The sequence below is a fragment of the Megascapheus bottae genome, chromosome 14, assembly GCF_031878675.1.
Source record: "Megascapheus bottae isolate mThoBot1 chromosome 14, mThoBot2.hap1, whole genome shotgun sequence".
NCBI classification, from domain to species: domain Eukaryota; kingdom Metazoa; phylum Chordata; class Mammalia; order Rodentia; family Geomyidae; genus Megascapheus; species Megascapheus bottae.
Genome location: NC_143522.1, coordinates 11,624,214 through 11,641,050, shown reverse-complemented (window position 1 = coordinate 11,641,050; position 16,837 = coordinate 11,624,214). Strand labels below are relative to the sequence as shown.

The 16,837-nt window shown below is 41.4% G+C and overlaps 1 protein-coding gene across 4 annotated transcripts in view; it reads right to left on the bottom strand.

Annotated features, from left to right (window-relative positions):
• Znf410 (zinc finger protein 410) overlaps positions 1-16,342 on the bottom strand; it is a 31,136-nt gene extending 14,794 nt beyond the window's left edge. For 2 of the 4 annotated variants that reach the window (XM_090344455.1, XM_090344458.1), the window contains exons 1-6: positions 16,268-16,342; positions 9,602-9,775; positions 7,825-7,960; positions 4,897-5,115; positions 2,512-2,703; positions 1,021-1,171 (exon numbers count right to left, since the gene is read on the bottom strand). In XM_090344455.1, coding sequence (XP_090200581.1) covers positions 1,021-1,171; positions 2,512-2,703; positions 4,897-5,115; positions 7,825-7,960; positions 9,602-9,634 — 731 coding nt within the window. In that variant the 5' untranslated portion in view covers positions 9,635-9,775; positions 16,268-16,342. Of the gene's footprint in view, positions 1-1,020; positions 1,172-2,511; positions 2,704-4,896; positions 5,116-7,824; positions 7,961-9,601; positions 9,776-10,599; positions 10,641-16,267 lie in introns of all 4 variants that reach the window. The other 2 variants (XM_090344456.1, XM_090344457.1) reach the window with 2 other exon arrangements.
• Between the last annotated feature and the right edge of the window lie 495 nt (positions 16,343-16,837).

Here is a 16,837-nt window from a genome sequence, read left to right as displayed (position 1 = left end):
CAAGGATAGACAGTCATCCTTGCTACTCAAGAAGTTAATAGGTGGGCACAGGTTGCTCACACCTGTGATCCCAACTACTCAGGAGGCTGAGATCTGAGGATCACAGTTCAAAGCCAGGCTGGGCAGGAGTCTGTGAGACTCATCCGCAATTAACCACCAAAAACCCAGAAGTGGTGCTGTGGCTCAAAGTGGTAGAGGCTAGCTTTGAAGAAAAGAACTTAGGAATAGTACTCATATCCCGAGTTCAAGCCTTACAATGGAAAAAAAAGGGGGGGGAGGGCGCAGTGGCTCACCCCTATAATCCTAGCTACTCAGCAGGCTGAGATTGGAGGATCAAGGTTCAAAGCCAGCCTGGGCACAAAAGAACCTAAGACTCTTATCTCCAATTAACCTCTAGAAAGCTGAGGTGGGGCTTGGCTCAAAGGCAGGAAGGTAGTCTTGAGCTGAAGAGCTCAAAGACAGTGCCCAGGCCAAGTTCAAGCCGCATGACCCCCCCCCTAATAAAAAAGGTGTGTGTGTGGGAGAACTCTTGTCAGTTGTGGGACTTAAACTCTGGGCCTGGGTGCTGTTCCTGAGCTCTTCAGCTCAAGGCTACTGTCCTGCTTCTGAAGCCCCAGTGCCACTTTTGATTTTCTGGTGGTTAGAGATAAACAGTCTCATGGATTTTGTTGCCCAGGGTGGCTTTAAACTTCGATCCTCAGATCTCAGCCTTCTGAGTAGCTAGGATTACAGGCGAAAGCCACCATGCCTGGCTACTAGGATAATTCTTGTCCAAGCTGGATTCGATAAAAAGAGATATCTTATCCCAAAATATAATGAAAGCAAAAAAAGGCTTAGGTGGGAAGAGTACTGCCGAGCAAACTCAAGACTTGGAGTTCAAATCTCAGTTAAACTAAGAAGAAAGGCAAAAACAAAAGGGACAACAAGAAGTTAGCTGGAGTCCATGTTTTCTTTTGTTAATTTGGAAAACAAGTTTCTCTGGAAGCCTCAATATTTTTATGAGATCTCAGATTTGCTTACCGATGAGTTTTAAGGTGGTACTTAAAGTGAGCTGGCCAAACAAATGTCCGCCCACAGCCTTCAACTGTACATTTGAGCTTCTTTTCCACTTGAGGAAGAGGCCCTGAGTCTTTGGGTTGCCCATCACCAGAACCAAGGTGGACATTTTCTCCTATGACAGAGTCATATATTTTAATCCAAGGAAGGACCCTTCTTAGAAACTTTAAATTCAAAAAATGAAACACATATTTACTCTTAGTGATCACTAATCAGGCATCTATTTTAATCTTCCCAGCTCTCTTTTATATTTTGTTTAAAAATAAACGAGAGTGGTCTACACTCTGTCCACTATTCCAAGGATCTACCAATAGCTACCATATTTTATTTGACAAGATTAGGGTTCTTGGATAAATATAGGAAATAATCAAAATGGTTTCCTATCGGAAATATCAAAAAGCAGACTTAAACTTATGTAGTGCACAAACTGGTAGGAATACAGGCAGATCAACACCCAGAGTAAGATATTACAGAGACGACTTTAAAGCCCTGAACAATAAAAGATGTATTTTAAGGAAAAGTAGTCATTCTGGCATAGTGTGGGCTTATAACAGAATTCTGTCACAGATGGGTATTCTTACATTTCCATCCTTTGAAGTCAGTTTGGCTATTTGTTATCATTCTAAAGAATGAGAACCATCTTCTGATTTCCTAAATCACCCCTCTTTAGTTATTAAACATTTAAAAATACAAAAGCTCGTTTGACTTTAAAATTTTCTAACCACATTTAAAAGAGAAGTTAGAGAATATCTAGTAATGTTTTGTTCAACAGAATAAAAAGAGATGAGAAAGACTGAACACTGTTCCCCCCCCCCCCCCCCCGCCGCCCCGCAATTTAAACAAAATCAGCTAATACTAGCACCCAGGAGGCTGAGGCAGAATTGATTATAACATCAGCCTAGACTATCTAGTGAGACTTTTCATAAACAAAAATATATCAATAGCATCAAGAATATTAGAATAAAAGCAAGAACATGAGGGCCGGGAATTTGGCCTAGTGGTAGAGTGCTTGCCTAGCATGCACAAAGACCCAGGTTCGATTCCTCAGTACCACATATATAGAAAACAAAAAAGCTGGAAGTGGTGCTGAGGCTCAAGTTGTAGAGCTCTAGCCTTGAGAACGTCCAAGGATAGTGCTCAGGCCCTGAGCTCAAGCTCACAACTGGCAAAAAATCAAACAAAAAAACAAGAATATGGATTTAGAGACACCTTCATTACTATAGATTAAAGCCAACTCCTAATTATTTTTTCATTGCAAAAGTGTTAAGATGTTGATTTTGTACAGGAGTTTGGTATAGCCATGTTATTTTACAGAAAAAAGACAAACAATTCACACATTTCTAACCTGTGTTCTCACCAATAAAATAATTTGGATCATATACACTTCAAAATATGTTCACTGATTACCCATTTCTGCATAGAATACTGGAAAGGAAAATGCTATATGAGTCTCACCATTGCTGTTAGTTTTTGCATTCTTTGCCAATTGTGCACGAGTAGCAGCAATCAAACTGTCATGGGCCAACTCCTGAACTCGGAGAAACCATGGAATGCTACTGTCTGTGCTCTCACTGGAGAGGAAATCATTTCCTGAGTCTTCTGCCTCATCCTGTACAAATACTAAGTGCTCAGCTGAGGAGCCCAGACCTGGAAGAAACAGGAGAATATGTAAGAGTTAACAAATAATTCCTCCATTTGTCCAGGCACAGAAATGCTGTCCTGAATTAGTTATTCCAGACCTTTACTTCTCTCCCCAAAGTTTCTTTTCAGATTATTCAGCTACCACTTTTTTCTTAGCTCACACAGGCTCTTGGCAAAGATATATCCCAATCCTACTTTTTTCAGTTTGTAATTTTGCAGGTCCTGGGGCTGGAACTCAGGACACTGTCCCTGAGCTTCTTTTGCTCAAGCACTTCTAGTGCTCTACCACTTCGGTCACAGCACCACTCTGGCCTTTTCTGTTTATGTGGTATCTAACGAAGAATTGAACCCAGAGCTTCATACATTCTAGGCAAGCACTCTACCATTAAGACACATTCCCAGCCCCCTAATTCTATTCTTCAGTCATCTCTTCATTATATTCTCTCCCATTTACAACTAGCTTTTCCTTACAGCCTTTAACTGTGTCGTAGCTCAAGTCTCTCCCATCTTATTTATTTGCTTGTGGTATTGGTATTTACCTGAGGTTTGATTTAGGGACTCCAGCTTCTTAGGCAGCCTTCTACTACTTGAGGCACTCTTCAGCCCCGTCCATGTTTTGTTTTGTTTTGTGATAGTCCTGGCACTTGAACTCAGAACCTAGGCATTGTCTCTGAGCTTTTCTGTTCAAGGCTGATGCTATATCACTTGAGTCACAGCTCCACTCTGGCTTTTACTGTTGCTTAACTGGAGATGAGTCTCATGAACTTTCTCGATTGAGCTGGCTTTGAACAGAGATCCTTACATTTCTGCCTCCTGAGTAGCTAGGACTACAGATGTGAGTCACCCAGTCCCTAGACATCTTTACTGTTTTATTTTTATTTTTGTCAGTCCTGGGAAATGAACTCAAGGCCTAGGCACTGTCCTTGAGGTTTCTCAAGTCAAGCACTGTACTTCAGTCACAGCACCACTTCTGGCTTTTTCTATATATGTGGTACCAAAGAATCAACCCCAGAGTTTAGTGCATGCAAAGCAAGCAGTCTACTACTGAGCCACCTTCCCAGCTCAGCTGTTATCTTACTTGCTCCTTCAAAGCTGAGTACCTTGAACAGGTATGCCTTCAAACTTTTGTACTCACTTTTTTCCCTTTTTTTTTTGTCAGCCATGGGGCTTGATCTCTGGCCTTGGTGCTGTCCCTGAACTCTTCAGCTCAAGGCTAGCACTCTACCACTTCAGCCACAGCTCCACTTCCACTTTTCTGGTGGTTAACTGGAGATCAGAGTCTCCCAGACTTTCAGTGCCCAGGCTAGCTTTGAACCGGGATCCTCAGATCTCAGCCTCCTAAGTAGCTAGGATTACAGGCGTGAGCCACAGGTGCCTGGCTTGTACTCACTTTCTTACCATCTATTCACTCCCTATCTATTTCAACCTGGCCTCTACTTTTACTATATAATGTTACGTTAAGATCAACAGACACATATGTCATTCTCTGTACCCCACCCTGTAGTATTTGGAATGAGTTAGTATCTTTGCTTCCCTAAAGCTTTTTCCTCCTTTAGCTTCTTATCTACCAAGTTCTCTTCATTTCCTCCCAGCTGGTTCTTCTCATTCTTCTGCTATCCTCTTAAATATTTTCCTCTAGACTTGCCTTTTTTGTTTATGCTTCAAATTTCTTTTGAATGAAAGAATCCATACTCACTCTTTCATACATTATCTGCATTCTGCTACCTACCCAGACCTCTTTAAAACTCTGGATTCCTCTAACTCTAAAGAATATTTTCTTCGGAATATTCCTCCAAAATCTCAACATCAACAGATACAAATCATCCTTCCCCTGAGACTTGTTCTTTCTGTGCACACTACTTAAGTAAATGGTACCACATTATTTTCCAAACAATAGCTCCAGCTGCTATGTGTGGATATAAATGCCTATAATCCAGCCTGAAAGGCTGAAATAGGACTATTACAAGTTCAAGATTCAACTGGGTTATAGAGCAAGACTTTGCTCCAAAAAACAAAGATAAAAAGAAAAAAAAAAAGAGTCATTCTAGACTCTACACATTCAATTGATTCATCACTAAACTACATCAATTTCTCAAAATACTAAAGCCTCTTTTCATTTTAAGTAAACCTGGGTTAACTATACCCCATTTTCAATTATTTTTGTTAAAAATGTGAATTTTATAAAAGAATAAAGAATACCTGCTCTTGTTAGGTTAAGAAGAATAAAAGAAGTGCTATCACTTGGTTGTAGATCTTGCAATAAACTAGGAGATTCTGAAGTAGACAAAAACTCTGGGGACTTTTGTACAGTGTGAGCCCTTGTCTCCTCTCCGTCTGGTCCCACATTCACCTGAAGGCTTCTCAATACAGCCGAGGAAGTTACCTCCTTGGAGGAGTTAGTATGACTTGGAGTATCATCTGGTAAAGGGAAAATACAACAGCTATATAGAGTAACCACTTCCAAGGAGCTCAACATTTTGATACATAGCACTTAATAACCATGTGACATCTCTTACCATCTATCATCCTTATAGGAGCAGAAAAGTCTCAATTTGCAAATAAAAATATGACTCAGAGAAGAACAGAGATGGCCTTAAGTTCTAAAATCTGCCAAAATGTTATGATAGAAATTAGTCCTTTTTAAAGCTAGAAAAGTACTTTTTCTTTTCTTTTTTTTTTTTTTTTAAGTCAGTAATGGGGACTAAACTGAGGGCCTGGGCACTGTCCCTAAGCTTTTTCACTCAAGGCTAGAAGAGCTCTACCACTTTGAGCTACAGGGCCACTTTTGGCTTTCTTGTAGTGAACTGGAAATAAGAGTCTTATGGACTTTCTTGCCCTATGAACTGTGATCTTCAGATCTCAGCCTCCTGAGTAGCTAGAATTATAAGCATGAGTCTCTGGCAAATATCTTTTCATTTAAAAGTAGAGCTGGGGCCGGGAGTTTGGCCTAGTGGTAGAGTGCTTGCCTAGCATGCACAAAGAACTGGGTTCGATGGCTCAGTACATAGAAAAAAAAAAGCCAGAAGTGGTGCTGAGGCTCAAGTGGTAGAGCTCTAGCCTTGATAAAGTCCAAGGACAGTGCTCAGGCCCTCAGCTCAAGCCCAGGATTGGGGGGGGAGGTAGGGGAGTAGATCTATACAGTAATAGAATCTGAATTTTAAGTTATTTTCTTGCAGAGAAACCCTTCTTTTTAATTTTTTTTTGTTTTGTTTTGGCTTGAACTCAAGGCCAGGACACTGTCCTTTCGTTTTTTTACTCAAGGCTGATGGCTTTTGGTGAATAATTGGAGATATGAGATTCTCAAATACTTTTCTTGCCTGGGCTAGCTTTGAACTGCAACCCAGAGATCTCAGCCTCTTGAATGGCGCAGGTTATAGGTGTGAACTACCAGCACCTAGCTGGTACAATCTTTCTTTTTTTTTTTTTTTTTTTTGCCAGTCCTGGGCTTGAGCTCAGGGCCTGAGCACTGTCCTTGGACTTTCTCAAGGCTAGAGCTCTACCACTTGAGCCTCAGCACCACTTCTGGCTTTTTTTCTATGTATGTGGTACCAAGGAATCGAACCCGGGTCTTCATGCATGCTAGGCAAGCACTTAGCACTTTAACCACTAGGCAAAACTCCCGGCCCGGGTACAATCTTTCTTGATCAATGTCACCCACTCCATCTCTCTCCCCTTCATCTATCCCAACTCTACCCACCCATCCCCTCAAGTTACCTAGCTCCATTTTCACACATGTACATTGAATTTTATGACTCTATTCACTCACTATTCATCTCTTCATTCACTCCCCATTTTCTTTTTCTTTTCTTTTCTTTTTTTTCTTTCTTTTTTTTTTTTTTTGTCAGTTGGGGGCTTTAACTCTGGGTCTGGGTACTGTCCTGAGCTCTTCAGCTCAAGGCTACCACCCTACTTCTTGAGCCACAGCGCTTCTTTTGGTTTTCTACTGGTTAATTGGAGATAAGAGTTTAACCAACTTTAGTGCCCAGACTGGCTTTGAATGGCGATCCTCAGATCTCAGTCTCCTGAGTAGCTAGAATTACAGGTGTGAGCCAGCACACCTGGCTGAACATTTCAAATTTTATACTAAGGGTCAGAATATTAAAAATTCATCAAAAATGTTGCCCTTGCTAATAGTCATGTTTGAGTCCCTCTTTCCATCCAAAGCTAATCTCACCACCTATGTTCAGAACCATACTCCCTCCTAGTTCCCCTGGAAACTCCTTGCCAATTATCTATTATCTCTTTTGGTTTTCATCATCTTTTATTGGCTCTTTTCCATATAGCATAATATAACCCTTAAAACTCAAAACAAAACAACAATTTCCCCTTTACCTCATTTCTTTTTTTTAATAGCAAGAAGGCCTTCAAAAAATAATGTATAGTTGCTTCTTCAACTATACACTACATCTGCACTGTTATTAGAATTCCCTGCAGTATAGCTTTCTAACACCTTCCATCTTTCCTCCATGAGCTACCAAGGTTAATGATCCCCTCCTTTTAGTTCTGTCTTATTGCTCAGGAACATCTGACATGGTATCTTTTCTTGGTGATATTCATCAGTCTTCTCTACCCTACTTTGTTCTCCTTCCCTCCATTTTAGGCTCTCCTGTCTTATCCTGTATCTTCAATAAGGCATTCCCCAGAGTTCTACTTAGGTTTTTGTTCCCTCACACTGTGTGGATGATTACATCCATTACTACAGCTTAAAATATTTATGCAAAACTGTGAAAACTTCAAAATATCTATTTAAACTCATAATATTTGTTCAACTCATCCCATGTTAATAAAAAAAGACACACTTAGGCATTTATGACTTCTATGGCTTTTTTTTTTGCCAGTCTTGGGCTTGGGCTCTGGGGCTGAGCATTGCCCTTGGACTTTCTCAAGGCTAGAGCTCTACCACTTGAGCCACAGCACCACTTCCGGCTTCCCCCTCCACCATGTATGTGGTACTGGGGAATCAAACTCAGGTCTTCTTACATGCTAGGCAAGCACTCTACCAGTAGGCTAAACTCCCGGACCTTCTATGGCTACTTTTTGTCAATGACTCTTAACATTTAGTTTCTTGATATTTAGTTCCCAGTTTTCCATTCCATTTATCCTATCTTTGGTCAACTTTATTTTTACCTGGTAACATTAGACGGCTGCATTCTGAGGGTTCAGTCACTGGAAGGAGGGATAAGCAAGTAATGTCTTTAGCTTCTGCTTCTACTAGCCCTTGTCCCAATGGGATGGAGGTATTCTGAACAAATTGAACCAGGAGCTGGGGGGAGGAGGGGAGGGGGGAGAACAACACTGAGAAACTGAGGTTGTTAGGAATTAAATGGTTTTTTTCATATATTTTTATTGTAATTAATAGAAGGGTTACATTATATTCACCAGATAGAAGGTGCATTAATTCACATACACTGATACCCTTTCTCATGTCTTGGTCCCCATTTCCCTCCCCCAGGAATTAAATGTTTTAAGGTTTTTTTTCAAGTCTCTGTTCTCATGTAAGGCTGATGTATATAATTAACTTCTGTCACCTATCAAACAGAAATGATTAAAGTAATTGTATTTTTAAAAGACAGGCTATTTTTTTTAACTCATCTTTACCAACTACATCTTACAAAAGCTTTTCCTAGATATTGGCTCATTAGGTTATAAATGCCATTAAATCAATACACTAAACCTGATTTTACAAATGAGAACTCAGGTTGACGATATTAAATGAATTGTCCAACATGACATAACTAGATAGGACTATGCCCGCTTCAAAGTGAGGTAACCTTCCTACTATTCTACGAGAATGCTCTAAAATTATAATGAGAAAAGTGAAAAAAAAAAAAGTAGAAAGCAGGGCCGGGAGTTTGGCCTAGTGGTTAAAGTGCTTGCCTAGTATGCACGAAGACCCGGGTTCGATTCCTCGGTACCACATACATAGAAAAAGGCCGGAAGTGGTGCTGAGGCTCAAGTGATAGAGGCCTTGAGAAAGGCTAGAGGCCTTGAGAAAGTCCAAGGACAGTGCTCAGGCCCTGAGCCCAAGCCCAGGACTGGCAAAAAAAAAAAAAGTAGAAAGCACTTAAGTTCCAAATCATTTTTAGAATGAAAATATTTTGTTTTATACAAAATAAAAGAATGGTCTGTGGTGGCAAATATTTTTATGTACATACATACATGTATATCATATATATAATGCATATAAAGTACTTTGTTATTATATAATTAAGTTTATTTTACACTTCTTTAACACAGCTGGGCTCATATCTATAACCCAACTACTCCAGAGGCTAAAATATGAGGATCAAGGTTCAAAGCCAGCCTTGGAAGACAACATCTCCAACTAACCAGCAAAAATACTAGACTGGAGTTGTGTCTCAAGTAATAGAGAACCCATCTTGAGCAAAAAAGCTGAGCAAAGAGTGGTAGGGCCAAAGTTCGAGGCCTTTTATTTACAAACCCTACAAAAGATAAAAAAAAAATTCTTAAATTTTTGAGGAAATACTCAGTAATAAGAAAAAAAATTAATGCAATCAAAACCATTACGCTTGGGGACGGGAGTTTGACCTAGTGGTAGAGTGCTTGCCTAGCATGTACAAAGATCTGGGTTCAATTCCTTGATACCACATGCACAGAAAAAACTGGAAGTGGTGCTGTGGTTCAAGTAGTAGGCTCTAGCCTTGAGAAAAGCCTAAGGACAGTGCTCAGAACTTGAGTTTAAGCCCCAAGACTGGCAAAAATAAATAAATAAATAAATAAATAAATAAATAAATAAATAAATAAAAAAAAAATAGGCTCACAAAACGTATTTACTACCAAGTAAAACCTAAATAATTACTACTAAAGTTTAATGGTCCCTGCACCTAGGACAACCTGAAATATAACCAACCAAAAGAAAAGGAAACAAGCTGGGAGGTTTTACCTCTGGTTTGGATTCTAACTCATCTGATAACATTGATTCAGCTTTCAAAATCCTGTAGCTGTTTAGGGAACAGATGCAAATTTAAGTCAGAGTTCCAGTTATGTTCATATTTCTCTAGGAGAAATTATATGCTCGTCTGTAAGATGCTGAACTAGGATGGTTATCAATTTGAACCTATAAGTGGATTGAAAAAAGAGAAAGACACATTAAAAGCAAAAGGAAAATGTTGTAAAATAAACAAATTTATCTAAAAGTTAACAATAAGCCAAGAATTTATTACCATATATTTTTGAAATAGAATAATTCAACAGGTGTCAAAACCTCTAAAAAATAGCATGCTTTGAGGTAGAATTTCTATTTTCTAAAATCTTTTAATGATATATATTAAATATGGAAAATACTATATGCCCAAAGATGTTCATCATAATGACAAGTAACCAGAACACATACAATATATATTTTATAATTTACATATTTAATATACTATATAATTTATATGTTATATATTTGTTATATTCTCTCTGCATAATCATTTTCTGGAACTGAATATTCATATTGTAACTGCATACTATTGGACAAGATATGACTCTAGTGTCAGAGTCTTACACAGAAAATAAAAGGCCATGAATTTAATCCTAGTATCATAAAAATAGAAGTAAATAAAGTAGTACTGTCATACAATTTTGGTATCCAACTTTATAGCTTATACATGTACTGTACAAAAGAAAAAGAACAACAGGATACGTAAGAATAGGCTAAACTCAAAATAATCTGCTCAAAAGCACAGAGTACCTTATCAAATGTACTATATGAACCTCACTTTAATATACAAATTTACAACCAAATTTGCAAAGTATTTAATTAGCCAGAAGTATGATGACAAATGTACAATTAAATGTGTTCCTATTCCCAATTGATTACGTTATTCATTTCACAGATTTCCAACAATAAAATGCATCTTTTGGGTTGGGAATGTGGCTTAGTGGTAGAGTGCTTACCTAGCATGCATGAAGCTCTGGGTTTGACTCCTCAGTACCACCTATACAGAAAAAGCCAGAACTAGCTGGGCATGGTAGCTCACGTCTGTAATCCTAGTTACTCAGGAGACTGAGATCAAGTTCAAAGGCAGCCGGGCACAAAAGGACCTGAGACTCTTATCTCCAATTAACCTCTAGAAAACAGAAGTGGGGCTAGGCTCAAGGGTAGGAAGGTAGCCTTGAGCTGAAGAGCTCAGAGATAGTGCCTAGGCGAGTTCAAGCCCCATGACCCTCTCGCCCCCCTAAAAAAAAAGCCAGAAGCAGTACTGTGGTTCAAATGGTAGAGCATTAGCCTCAAGCACAGAGGGACTCAGAGACAGAGCCCAGGCCCTGAGTTCAAGCCCCAGGATGAACAATAAATAAAGCCAGGCTTAGTAGCTCATGCCCGTAATCCTAGCTACTCAGGAGGCTGAGATCTGATGATCTTGGTTCAAAGCCAGCCTGGGCACTAAAGTCCCTGAAACTCTTATCTCCAATTAACCACTAGAAAACCAGAAGTGGCGCTGTGGCTCCATGGGTAGGGTGATAGACTTGAGCTGAAAGCTCAGGCCCAGAGTTCAAGTCCCATGACAGATAAATAGATAAATAAATAAAATGTGTATCTTTCTACTACTCTAGTATACATCTAGTTCAGTCCTTTTTTTTTTTTTTTTCTATTTATTGTGCCAGTCCTGGGCATTATCCCTGAGCTTTTTTACTCAAGGCCTGTGCTCTACCACTTGAGCCACAACTTTGCTTCCAGCATTGTTTGCTTTTCTTTTTTTTTGGGGGGGGGGGTGTTGTATAACTAACTTTTCTCTTGTTATGGGTACATTTTGCTATTTTGTTGCTTCTTTAACCATCTTTTTTTTTTTTTTTTGGTGGATCATGGGATTGGACCTTAGCCTGGGCACTGTCCCTGAGCTCTTCAGCTCAAGGCTACCACCCTACCCTTGAGCCAAGCCCCATTTCCTAGTTTCTAGAGGTTATTTGGAGATAAGAGTCTCAGGTCCTTTTGTGCTAGGCTGGCTTGATTCTTAGATCTCAGCCTCCTGAGTAGCTAGGATTACAGGCTCCAGCCACTTCACCCAGCATCCCTGATAATTTTTTACTGAATGTTGGAATTCACAAACTATAGTTCATTGAATGCTGGATTTTGCTCTCTTCCTTCAAAGTTTTAAATTATTTTTCTGGGACATAGTTAAGTTAGTTGGGCTCAGTCTTCCTGGAAACAGTTGAATATTACCTTTCCAAATTAGTATGAGTACAATTAAAATGTTTTGGTGACGGGTACAATGGTCATACCTGTAATCATAGCTGTTTAGGAGGCTGAGATTTGGAGGACAGAGGTTTCAAGCCATCTTGGACTAAATAGTCATGAAACTCCATCTCAATGGAAAAAAGCTAAGCATGGTGGTATGTGCTATCACTATAGGCACCAAGGAAGCTTAACAAAGATGGAAGCCTAAAGTAGGTGGATCATAGCCCAAATGCCCTCAAAAACAAATGATGGGGAGGTGGCACTGTGGCTCAAGTTGTAGAGAGCCTCGAGCAGAAGAGTTCAGGAACAGCGCTGAGGCCCAGAGTTCAAGCCCCATGACTGACAAAATAAATTTAAAATAAAATAAAATGGTGCTCAAATGTCATGAGGTGGGTGTGGTTTTTTTTTTTTTGAATTTTCCATCATCTAAGGATTAATGGTATTTATTTCATTAATTAAAAAAAGGTGGGTCAACAAACAGTTTTAAAACAATAAATCTACTCAGCTTATCTAGACAAGTAAGTCAAACAATAGATGTAAAATGTACTACTGGCAATCTCCACTGCCTTTAGGGGAGTCAAGGGAGAGGGAGAAGGAGAGAAAAAGAGAGGGAGGGGGGAGGGATGGAGGGAGGAACTTAATGCTCCAGAAGGCTGTTATTTTGTAGACATTAGAATCCAGGAAGAGAAGGATCATTGGCCTTCTTAAAAACCCTGATTGTATCTTACTGTAACATGGCGAGGCTCTTAGTAATTTTTATTGTATCTTATTGTAACAAGGCCCTATCTGACCAATTCTGCCACTAGAGGAATATCTACTTGCTACTACTTCAGAACTAGACTATGATTTAGACTGTTTTAACTACACATACATTCTCACACCCTGCCCTCAATTCTTCCTATTTCATTGAAAGTTAATGTTTATGGCAGGAGATGGTGGACTTAACATTGATACATAATTTCTTTTTAACTTGCTATGTAATTTCTCTCTCTTGCATACTTGTGGTTTAATAACAATTCCTGTCATTTGTACTAAAAAATAATAATTTTTTTAAGCCGGTGCGGTGGCTCATACCTGTTATCCTAGCTACTCTGGAGGCTGAGATCTGAGGACCAAGGTTCAAAGCCAGCACGGGCACAAAAAGACCTGAGACTATTATCTCCAATCAACCTCAAGAAAATGGAAGTGGGGCATAGCTCAAGGGTAGGGTGGTAGCCTTGAGCTGAAGAGCTCAGGGACAGTGCCCAGGCCAGTTCAGTTCAAGCCCCATGACCCCCCCCCCAAAAAAAAAAGCCAGTCCTGGGGCTTTAAACTCAGGGCCTAAGCACTGTCCTTAGGCTTTCTCAAAGCTAGGTCTCTTCCACTTGAGCCACAACACCACTCCAACTTTTTCTATGTATGTGGTACCAAGGAATCAAACCCAAACAGGTCTTTGTGCATGCTAAGCAAGCACTCTTCCACTAGACGGAACTCCCCATCCCTGAATTTTTTTTTTTTTGGTGGGTCATGAGGCTTGAACTCTGGCCTGGGCGCTGTTCTTTAGCTCTTCAGCTCATGGCTACCACACTACCCCTAGGCCTGGGCTCTTCAGCTAAAGGCTACTGCCCTACCCTTGAGCCAAGCCCCACTTCCTGTTTTTAGAGGTGAATTGGAGATAAGAGTCTTAGGTCCTTTTGTACTGGGGCTGGCTTTGAACCTTGATCCTCAGATCTCAGCTGCCTAGCTAGGATTACAGGCGTGATCCACCATGCTGGCTAAAAAATTTTTTTAAATAAATGATGCAAACAAAGGCTTAAGGGGTAACTCAGCAGTGCCTACCAAGTACAAGGCCCAGAGTTCAAACCATAAGGAAAAGAAATATTTATGAAATCCAGGCAAGTTTAATAATTCTCTGTTCCAGTTCAGGCATGGTGGCTCACTCTTTCTGGTTTTCTAGTGGTTAATTGAAGGTAAGTCTCAGGGATTTTAGGACTTTAGTGCCCAGGGCTGGCTTTGAACTGACAGCTTCTCAGGAGGCTGAGATTTGAGGATTACAGGCGTGAGCAGCTGGTGGCTCACTCTCTTAACCCTAGATATTTAGGAGTAGAGATCCAGAGAAACTACATCTCAACCAATAAAAAACTTAGTACACTGATGTACTGGTGTACATCCCAGTAAACCTAGTCGTTTAAGATTAGGAATGTGGCTTAGCGGTAGAATATTTGCCTAGCTTGCACAAAGCCCTGGGTTTGATTTCTTAGTACCATATACATAGAAAAAGCTGGAAGTGGAGCTGTGGCAGGGAAAAAAAAAAAGCTCAGGGACAGGGTTCAGGACCTGAGGTTCAAGTCCCAGGACTGGCAATTGGAAAAAAAAAAAAAAAAAAAAGACTAGAGGTATAAGTAGGAACCTGGTCTGCCTGGCAAAAACTCAAGACCCTATTTGAAAAAATAAAGCAGAAATACCTGGGACTCAAGTAGTAGAGTACCTACATAAGCATAGGCTGAGTTCAACCCAAAGTACTTAAACAACAACAAACAAAATACTTGTTCCATCTATCAAATACTTTTAAAATAAATTTGCAATTCATCCAGTTAAATACCGCAGATAAAAAGATAATGGACTGCCAGGGTTTTTTTGGGGGGATGGAGGGGTGTCAGTTTTGGAGCTTGAACTCAGGGCCTGGGCGCTGTCCCTGAGCCTGTTGGTGTTCAAGGTTAACCCTCTACCACTTGAGTCACAGTGCAACTTCTAGTTTTGAGTGGTTAATTGGAGTTAAAGAGTTTCATGGGGACTTTTCTGCTGGGGTTGGCTTCGAACCATGATTCTCAGATCTCAACCTCCTGAGTAGCTAGGGTACAGGCGTGAGCCACCAGCGCCCAGCAATTAAACTGCCTTTAATACATTCACAGTTGTACACCACAGCCACAATCAATTTTACGTTCTATATTATCCTCAAAAAAGCTCCTGAAGTCACTTCCCACTCCTAAAGTTGTCTTTACTGAGTTTAAATGATTTCCATGGAAACTTCCTGGGAAGCACATAGTAGTAATATTGAGTAAATATTTTATAGTGAATGTATGACACTGCAACTGATAAACTATTTTGTCTCTAGTCCTAACTTTGCTGAACTCCAAACTTTCACTGCTAATTCCTTGCTAGTTATTTCACATCCATACACAATAGCACGTCAAACTTACCAATGTCCAAAATCTAGGTCATCTTGCCCACCAAACGATTTTCTTCCTGTATTATTAACCTTTTCAATGACTGTTTAATCTTCTTCCCACTCACTGTATTCTAGCAATCTAGAATCTTTCATTCTCCGTATTTAAAGAATTCCAATAATTCTGAGTCATCCAAATATTTCTACTGTAATGCTCTGTGTAGGTTTCTTATTACTTTTCAATTAAGTATTTGAATACGCTTCTAAATGGTAACTTTGCTTTTAAAATTCTTCCTTCTAATCTGTTTTACACAGCCACTCAAATTATCTTTCCAAAACATAGAAATGCTTACGTCACTTCCCATACACAAACACCAGTGAATCAGAATGATAAAATTCTTGGAGAAGGACCCCAAATAGTACAGATTAAGAAATTTACCTAAAATCTGATATTACTTAGATACGAAGTTTAAACTAGACTTCAGGTTGCCTGCTTGCTAGATTAGTTGCCTATACAACAAAAAGTTCTCGCTGCCTCTGACTTTATTTCATCGTTTTTTTTTAATTCTCTTTGCAGCTATGTACACTGACCCTTGTGCCAAAGTGAGATGGAAATATGTTTTCTTAACCCCAAGTTCATAACATTTAACTCCTACATGATTCGTAAAGTTTACTAAACTAATTGGATAGTCTCTTCTTGAGAAACTTTGTAGAGATCAGTTCCATGAGCTAATATGCACAAGCCACTGCCGGGCGCCTGAACTGACAAGTCGAGGAGAAACGGGCGGCCTGCCCCCCCCGCGAGTTGACAGCTGTCCCCATTCCTGACCAGGAAAGTAAGTGGAGGCAGAAAGGAGCTGAAACGTACGCCCCCTCGACATCCTGCACCCCCTTATTTAGGCCTAGTGTGAGGTCGCACGGTCCACGGGCAGACATCCAGCCCCCGCACGGGGAACCCCAGATTCCTCAGGACAGTACAGTCCCTAAGTCCCCGACCCCCAAAACACGCAAAGGCACCGAAACAGGGCCCTGCAACCCCGCGTGTGGAAGGGCCGAAGCCGCGGGGCTTCCGCCCGGCCGCTCCCAGGCCGCCAGATGAAGGACGGCTTCCCCAGGGGGGAGGCTTTCCTGTCCTTCCCCCGGCAAGCTCGGCCCCAGCCCGCGAAGAGTCAGCAGGGGCGCCCTCCCTCCCCTCGGGGCCCTCCTCGCCGAGCGGGTGCGGGCAGTCCCACCCCGATGCTCACCTTCCCGTCCAGGGCGGCCGTCTGTCCGTCAGCGGGTGCCGAATTCCGTCCACACAAGGCGTCTTCCGGCTCCCGCCGGAAGCAGCTCCAGCGCGGGACAGGAAGTTTGGCCAACCCCACGCACACCCCCACCGCTGTCCGGCCCCGGCAACGGTCCGTGGCCGCGCCCGCGGGCAGCTCCGGACTCGGCCTGGCCTGCCGCGAAGGGCCAGGCCCCTGGACGAGGAACTGTGCGGGTCCCGGCCGGCCACTCTCCCTGGCCTTCGGGGCCACTGGGTCTGCGAAGACCGCAAACCGGGTCGGGCGGACTGGCCGTGACGTCACCGCGCCCAGCAGGGGAGACCCGGGAAGCTGACCTCGAACCTCTCCCTACAGGGCGAACAGAAACTTCGAGCGGAGGTCATCTTTGCGCATGGGACGGGGTATACACTCAGGCACGTGGAGACGCGCTGGGGCCGGGGTTAAGTGATGGATTCCAAGCATTGGCTTGGAAGACAGCTGGATGGCCTGACGAGAGGCTGAAACACGGGTTCTGAAACACGGGTTCGTAGCTGTCACCCTTTGCTAACC